We start from the raw sequence: 8,942 nt of genomic DNA, 5'->3' as shown, positions 1-8,942 counted from the left end.
CCAAATTGATACAGAAACAACCCTAACCATTTTACTATTGCTAACAAAATTAGGCCTGAGGTTACACATGAAGCATTAAAAAATGTTAAGGATACTTTCTGTTGGTAAAACAATGGCCTGTGACTTCAATGTGTTTTGTACCTGCTGGTTTTTGCAGATTGAAGGTTACTGACACCATCATTATAGATGGAAGGAATTTAAAGAAAACGACAGAACTTTTGAAATTACAAGACATGTTTCGACAGAAACTTCTGTCATCTTCAGTTGATTAATGTACAAAGCATCAAGTTGAATTTTTATAAGTTGGAAAAAGTGCTAATTATGCTAGTAACAACAGAATGTACATAAAACATGACAATGTGAGAATTAAAAGGATAGTTTTAGATTTACGTGATGCAGTTGTTGATTAAGAGAAGGTTGTTCTCTTTGAATATGAAAAGCTTCCTTGGTCTTGTGTTGAAAAGTTGTAGAGGTGTGATCTAAAATATGGGAACATTCCCCTGAAGACAGGGCGAGACATTGTTCGGAATTCTGTAGGTGTTTGAAAATGTGAGAGGCCCTATCACTGACTAAGTGCTCACACACGCGTGTGGAAAAATGCCGGGTTGTTTCGCCGACATAACAAGCATTACAGCCGGCACATACAAACTTATAAACCACATGTGAACGAAAGGGAAGGAGCTTAATTGTGTCAGTGGCGTCACCAAATCGCTCTTGATATGGGGTAGAGTAAACAAAAGAGGGAAATTTAGAACTTTAATTAATCGGCAATCTAGGTTGTGACCTTTTTCTAAAATAAAAATGTAAAAATCACCACAGTGACTAGGATAATTTTGATGTTATTGGAGTGCAAAAGGTTTTCACTATCGTTTCCTGACGAAGTAATGTTATAGTCTGAAGTGTCTTCCTTAAATGGTTTGGAACAAAAATCTAGAGTTCTTTTAGTCTTATTCCAGAAAATATTCAATCAAACATTCAACAATTGTTACAAGGTCACACAAATACTATCACCACTGCTGTACAAAAAAATTTCTAGACTCCTGCAGAAAAAGGTCGAGCAATCAACAATAAACACTTCCAAAACTACTAAAAACTGCTTACACATCAAGACAGCTTCATGCCCACGGCTTGAAGGCACTCTCATTGGAAACATGTTCCTACAGTGAAAATCTCCCAAGGGAAAAGGGACTGCCTGATAAACAGCAAGCATTCCCCAACACTTCAAACAAAGCTGAGATTTGATAAAGGCACCAAAAACTATGAGAAAGTCTTTTGACTGGTTCATACAGCCCTTCACTTTTGTTGTAAATACTGTTCTCTGCTTGAAAGATTTTTGATTGCATGCCTTACTGCAATGCCACTTCAAAAAAGGTGGTGGTTCGCAAATCCTGAAAGACAGGAAAATTCTTGCAATCATTTAATTTTATTTTGTGATAAAATGTTAACAATTTATTAGGATTTTTACAATACAGAATAAAATTAGGTTAAATTGAAATGTTTTTGAAATGAAATTTGACAGTAAATGTAGTACTCCTCTGTGAACCTTCCTGAAACAGAGGATTCTGTGGGTACTCAGGAAACAAGCCCTAGTATTTAGTGATCACAAAGGTGCTGGATGAGTCATGGTAAACAATAGTAATACTTTTTGATATTTCGTGAAGGTGTTTATAATATATTTTGAGTCTTATCTTGAAGTTTGCAACTCAAGTACAACAAATGCAGTATTTCAAAAGTTATGTAGCATTATTGCTCTTCACCTGAGTATGGTTAGCGCTGGCACATGACCAACCTCGTTTCCAGGGTCTCTCAGAGAGACCCTGGGAATGAGATTGGCACATGACAACCAATTGATTTTTAGTGATAGATACAAGATGAGTAATAGGTACAATGGAATCTAGATTTAACTAGTCTGTATGATATAAAAGGATGTTCTTTGGTATAACCTGGAACTCATTTCTTCTTACTTGCAGTGAAATAGGAAAAGACAAAATTAATTTACCTGATAAATTTTTAAATATAATTGGCTGCTAATTCATTTGTTGAGTCATTAATTTCCCATCAGATTGGTTCTATTGTATTTGTAATTATGGCAAATCATCATAAATCTTTTACAGAGCCTGTGCCAGTATAGTACATGTAGCTGACATTTTTGTGACATGAATTTGCGATACTTTTGGTTGAATCTGGATTCAAATTACATAACAGACCTTCTGTAACTTGAATTACTGCTGCCACTCCCTTTCAACACACAATTTTATTGATGCACACCTGCTGGGAAAAACTAAGCCAAGGTGGTTATGGAAACTTGTGCACTGTAATTGAGTTGGGATTGACATACATGTATCTTGCTGTTATCTCCAAGAGAGAGATGATTGCGTGACTGAAACAGGCTGCCATGTGTCTGATAGCACTGGAGTAATATTAATTTGAGCATAAATTAACATTCTTCTCAGAAATACTGTACAATTTTTGGGATAAGTCTGTCAAGATATTAAATTAATCTTATCCGTGGAAAATGTCAAATTTCCAGCTCAGTGACCAAATATTTAAAAAGTTAGACTGGTGATGTACGCTGGTTTTCTGTTTACAAATAAGACTCCTTATTTTGCATTTTCAAAGAAAATCTTTTAAAAAATTCAAGTGCATAATTTCCATAAATCATCCAAGTTTTTCCTTCATGATATCACCTATTGAACAGGCTTCAAATTTGAGTTAAAAATACTAGGTCACCAAATGATTAAAGAATTTCTCTCAAATTGATTTTTAGGTTTTTTTTGGCATTGCTGTACTGTTACCATGGTAACAGCTGGGCCTCCCAAATACCCTTAAAAATAATATTATTGCAATACAATGGTTTTATACAGTTGTCAAAATGTTGCCCTTCTGATAGGGTCAACAGTGCTTTAATCTAAAAAGTTTACCACTGGATAACCACTGATGATAATTATCAAGGAAAACCATTTGAGACTCCTTAACTTCAATGAACATTCTGTTATGAAAGTGAGACATTTTTTTTTACTTCCTGAGAATTATACACACAATCCAAAGCCTTTCAGTTTTTTGGCTCTTTGTAAATGGCAGTCATTCAAGCATGGACCTTTTGCGTTTCTTGTGGTTGACAACAGTTTCAGAAGTGGTGAGTTTTCCTGTGTTTCCAGCTTCCCATTGAAGAAAATCTTGAACTCCCTTACGACCTGCTGTAAAAACTTGTCTTTCAATGTGATCAAGCTTGCTGGTTAAGAATGTAGCATCTTGATGAGCAGAATGTTGAGAAGAATCCATTATTTTTCGAAACCTCTTGATGAACGTCTGAAAGATGGAATAAAAAGTACTAATTACTAAAGTAAGACTTCCTGTTTCTGCCTTTTGTGATGGTACATGTAGCCTCCTGCGCTTGCACAGTAGGAGTTTCGTTGCTTATGTGACCTAGTGCAACATAAGCCTTCCTGGCACATATCCAAGCCACCCAGCAAAAAATGGGGGAAGGAATGGCTAGGCCACAACACCAGAGACAAATGCCCACTCGTTGGGAACTGTCAAGGTTCTTTTTGTAAGGTTTATGAACAAGGATTACAAGATTGTTGCCCACCTTGGGTTTATTCTGCTGCTTTGCTTATTAACCAAGCCTTCACCAGTAGTATGAAACAGAAAAGTTTATGTGTGTTAAAAGTGAGCTGTTGCGTTCGGGTCTTGTGCCTATCTAAAACTGTTTACTAGTTGATTGATCATACCGCTTTGTGGGTCCTTCTGTCTTATGTACTTTGTAACAGGCCTAAGATGCACCCCAAATTTAGCACTAACTTGCCAACCAAAGACACATTTTTCTTGAAAAAACTGTACACCTTATAACCGAATAACCACGGTATTAAGATTCAGCTTGAAAGAAAGGTTTAGAGGACAAAGACCAAGGAAAGTTGATGATATGCAAATATTTTTCACATTCATACCAACATGTTTCTTTTGTTTTTGTCCTCACTGCCTCACCATCATGCTGAATATTTGATATTTTGAAAATGACCTATTTGTGTAATAACATTGTGATTTACAATTGTATAACTGTAGAAAAAAAGTTCAGCATCTTGAATCTCACATTGGTACTGGTACCAGTGCGTAACACTGTACATGATACCAGTACAAGTCTAGCGATGGTAAACTAGGATAACTAGGATTGCAGATTACTGTAAATCCTCTATTAAGCCCCCCGGAGGGCTTATTTTTCCAAGCACTTTTGAGGGAGGGGGGGGGGGGGTTCCCCATTGACGAGTAAAATCGTCTGGCGTTAGACAGAGTAAAATCTATAAGTGGTACTCTTGAGAGTGAAAGGGTTAATAGAGAGAGAGGGGGGGGTGGGGCGGCTTATTTAATTTAGCGAAAAGCATCACCTATAGCAAAAAAACCGTGGTATCAGACAGAGTAGACTTAAGCGTTGTACAACTAAAGTTGCTGTCAAAAGTATTTAATTCACTTGTGGGAGCCCAAAAGTAACAAAAAAAATTCTTCTTCAAAAATGTGCTTTCGGCATCATGTTCTTCGGTTATGAAAATGCTTACTTGTATTAACTTACAAAAATATAAACTTCAAGCCTGAATAAACCATAACTGATCAGTCCACGTTAATCGTTAACTTTTTTGGTGAATACAGGTGGGGGAGGGCTTAATAGAGAGGGCTTATTAATTTTCCTCCTTTATAAAGGGGGGGCTTAATAGAGGATTTACGGTACATGAAATCTGGAATTGGAGAATTTCGTGGACGTAGTCTACAGGGTAGAGGGGGAAAATTTGAACATATAACCTTGATTTCATGTTATACATTGTGGCTTGTGCATATGTCCTGTCTCAGTGCTTAATTTAAAATGGAGAAATAAATGTGGAAGTGTTGGTCACTGTTACGTTTGAAGATTTCAAGAGAGGAGTTGGCTTTTGTACATGTATCTGAATGGCGCAGAAAAACAGGTTTCAAAAAAAAAAAGGAAAGGAACTTTATTTAAGTGTCTTTTAATCTTCTAGCGCTGAAGCACTAAATTGGGGACACTGTAAATTGAAATTAACAAGTTAATGCAAGTCAAATGAAATTTTGGTTTTTGAGGAGAGGGGAAAACAGGAGTACCCGGAGAAAACCTCTCGGTGCAGAGTAGAGAACCAGCAAACTCAAACAACATATGATGCCGAGTAAAATTTGGGAATTGAATCCAGGCCACACTGCTGTGAGGCGAGTGCTCTCACCACTGCGCCATCCCGAAGAATCGGAAGAGTCTGCCGCCGACCCATGTTAGCTTCAACAGTTCATGAGCAGTATTTGTCTCATTTATAAGAATTTTTTTTGAAGGTATTACTCTTTGGGGAAGGGATAAACCAAAAGTTCAAATTTCCAGGGTCTGTTGAATCTTCATCCAGGTCGACTAGTAGAAGTCATTAATACATGTAGCTTTCATGTCCAGCTTTAGCATTGAAGACTATCTAAGTTCAGGGCTAGTTGCACTGTATGAAATTTTCACTCTCCAACCATTCGAATAATTCTAAATAAGTAAAACTTTGTCCTATACCTCTTACCTCTTGCAAAGATGAAGCCATTTGAGAATTTTCCTCAAAGTCAAAATGTAACAATTTTGTCCCATATTCGTAGAAATAAGGTCCAAGTCGATGGAGGTCCACAACACTAGCATCAGCTTTAAAAATTTCCCTGTATCCGTCTTTATACGCTCTAGGGATTTCCACAGAAACTATCTTTCTTCTTCGGTTACAAAGTTCTTTTGCCAACCAAAATGGCAACTCTAGTTTTGTTCCGGACTGGAGATCATTTCCCTCCGAACTCGGATCTAAGAATCCAAGATTATAAATCTGAACTTCCAAAGTAGAAGGAATTCTTCCTTGCGTAGCTATAATGTCGTCGAGATCAAAATAATCCAGTTCTGAACTTGGTCGGGGCCGAAGTGCTGGCCCATCAGCCGCCATGTTGAGTAATTTCTTTAACGTCCCAGTTCTTCGAAATACTCCCTGTTAGGCATATAGATTGTGGATACACTTACATTTGAGTGTTTTTCGACGAAAAGCTTAAAGTATCAAAGGATGAATCCACGAATTGTCATTTAATGTTTCTTCGGTTGTATCTTTTCGTTTTCCCCTTCGTTTTCCCCGCTAAAACGCTATGCTAGCGCCAGTACCTTGCGGTCCAAATTACCCACAAAGCAAGTTTTCCTTTCACTTCAAGCTAGTGATCGTGATCACTGGAGAGTCATCTTATTTTCGCCTCTTTTTGAAGAAATATGGACACCTTCTCCAACATAAAGGACATTTTGGTCAAATTCTATGACGAATACAACCAGACAACCCCGAAGAAACTCAAAATAGTGGATGCATATCTGTTTTACATCATGCTAACTGGAATCATTCAATTCTTGTATTGTTGCCTTGTGGGGACCTTTCCGTTCAACTCTTTCTTGTCCGGGTTTATCTCATGCGTGGGTTCATTTGTTTTAGGAGGTGAGGATTTATTAACTGAATGTTATTGGAATTCAATATGCAGGTTCTTGGCTCGCACGACAAAGGAAATCTGGAGCGACTTGCATTGAGAGAGTGACACGTTGTATGTGCAAAATTGAGATATTTCGTGTCACTTATTTGACGTCGGTATTTGTCCCACATCCGGAAATCAAATTTCTGGAGAATTAGCAGTTACAATCTAGACAAACTGTCAACCCATGTATCAGTTTTCATTAAGTTTTGAACAAGAGGGCCAGGTGCTGCTTTGGTTAAACTTATAGGGGCTATGTCAAATTATTTTAGGGTGTTTCAGGGAAAATCTTTACTTAATCACGAGTTTAAAACTCGATCATGGTAATGTGGAATTCCTTTACTGGTAAAATTATTGTTGCATCACAAACAAGGTGATTCTGAGCAAAAACAATATCCAGGCCATTTGCCGTAAACTTGACATTTTTCTAGATTACCCAAATGCAATTCGTTTCAATCTTGTCTGTGTGTGTCCATCCATGCTTCTCTTTCCTTTTGCTGTATTTCTTTCATGTTGTTCTACAGTTTTAAGCGGTTATTACAATGTTTCATTCTACTTTTTGGGAATTTTGGGTGTCATGAAATTATGTCTTTCTGCCCTTGAAGAATACCCTGGTTGCCAGAGGTTCTATTTTTCTTTCGCGAGGAGCGAACAGTTAAAACAGAGAGGCGAAAAATAAGAACCTCTGGTCACGGTGGTTAAGAATCTCACTTCCATGCAATTTAGAAATAAGACATCCTGCCAAACCAGTTTTCTACAGTGATGTCACTGTTGTACCCAATTTAAGTCCTTTGGGAATAGAACGTTTTGATTTTGACATTTCCCATCTCTCAGCAACCAATCGAAAGCGACATGAAACCACAAACTAATTACAGTTCTTGGATGTGGTTTAGTTTTCTGACGCGTGACTGGCTTTTTACTCGAAACGCAATATTTCTAGTGTTCATGGTTCTCGGATTTTCTTTCAGCTCTAGGGTATGCAAACCAATCAGAGCATTGAAAGGACAAATAATGACTACAATGGCAGCTTTTGGATAATGAATCCATGATCATGCAAATACGAACAAACTTTCGGCACAAGTTGAATTATCATCCAGTTCAATGGCAAGACCACAAACACATGCTCACGCCTGATGAAATTCCTGAACAGGTTTCAATTCTAAAATCTCCGAAATCCAGAATTTACTGTTTATTGTACTGTGCAGACCTCTGTCTGCTCGCTCGAATTCACAGGCTTCCACCACCAGTTTTGTTTTTTTAGCACTCCTTTCGCTCAAAACCGGTTTTGTGGCCTCTTGGGTGCAATATCGCCATTCAACCAGTGAAATTGAGTGTTAGATTGTTTTTACTCGTAAAACGCTGGCACTGACTATGAAAACCTATCATGGATTTTTCGCCTCTCTCTTTTAACCGCTCGCTCCTTGCAAAAGAAAAATAGAACCTCGGGCACCCAGGGTACTTGAAGAATGCACACGTGAGTAAATAATTTATGCCTCATTCTTCAAAAAGTGCCAATTTAAGAAGACAATGGCAGCCAGATATTGTGAAGTCATTCCACTGGTTCTTTCTTTTTTTTGCAATTTTTAAAACAAATTGCAGTAATTTTCATTTTGTTGCTTCTCGGTGCCTTGAAGTAGGTACATTTCACTGACCCCTAGTCCATGGATTACCCCAAAAGACCTGGTCCATGGACAACGTAAATGGACTAGTGATAGGCTACCTCAATAAAATAATTAAAATCAGTCAAACAATGCAAAACTCAGTGACTCTAAGGAGCATGCAAAAAACAAGTACAGAATGAAAGTGGAAGTATGTGTATTAAATGTACAAGTCAACATCAATTTAAAGAGAATTCTCAAAACATTTCGACCCATACAAAATAATGTCAACAACCAAGTTTCAAACTCTAAAAAAAATGTATTTTGTGAAAAGAGCACTTTGTTGGTCTTAGCAACATGTAAACTTTGTCTTTGTATTCACAAATGCTTTTCTTATTGGTAAGTCTGTAGACCTGGCCTCCGCAATGATTTCAATGAAAGAGCCAGTATAACACACAAGTCAGCTCGTTGTTTTTGGGAGTAAGGGAGCACTTTTAACTAAAAGTATGATTCACAATTTTAAAACAAAACTAACATATTTGTTGTACTGGATTTATGAAAGGTAGTTCATCTAAGGTGGTCCATTACTACTCAATTTTAGTGGTGCATGGGTCAGGCCTATCAAGATGAGATGAACCTGGCCTGATAACTTGTACATTAACTTATATTTCAGTCTGCCTTCGTGTCCAGAGCAACCCAGCCAATATGTCAGATTTCAAAGGCATTTCACCTGAGAGAGCATTTGCTGACTTCATCTTTGCTAGCGTCATTCTTCATCTCGTTGTCATGAATTTTATTGGCTGAAGTGCACTCAGCAGATATGAAACACTCCAG

General features: G+C 37.6%; 2 protein-coding genes across 4 annotated transcripts in view; one reads left to right on the top strand and one right to left on the bottom strand.

The window, feature by feature from the left end:
* LOC138018429 (multidrug and toxin extrusion protein 2-like) overlaps window positions 1-8,942 on the top strand; it is a 54,847-nt gene that overhangs the window by 14,017 nt on the left and 31,888 nt on the right. The gene's annotated exons all lie outside the window — the stretch shown is intronic.
* LOC138019556 (DNA replication complex GINS protein PSF3-like) lies at window positions 1,413-6,155 on the bottom strand. The gene is made up of 2 exons (XM_068866398.1): window positions 5,550-6,155; window positions 1,413-3,309 (listed from the first exon to the last, which is right to left on the bottom strand). The coding sequence occupies exons 1-2, from the start codon at window positions 5,949-5,951 to the stop codon at window positions 3,082-3,084; spliced, it is 630 nt and encodes a 209-aa protein (XP_068722499.1). The 5' UTR covers window positions 5,952-6,155; the 3' UTR covers window positions 1,413-3,081.

The sequence above is a fragment of the Montipora capricornis genome, chromosome 10, assembly GCF_036669925.1.
Source record: "Montipora capricornis isolate CH-2021 chromosome 10, ASM3666992v2, whole genome shotgun sequence".
NCBI classification, from domain to species: domain Eukaryota; kingdom Metazoa; phylum Cnidaria; class Anthozoa; order Scleractinia; family Acroporidae; genus Montipora; species Montipora capricornis.
This window is presented reverse-complemented; position numbering and strand designations above follow the sequence as displayed.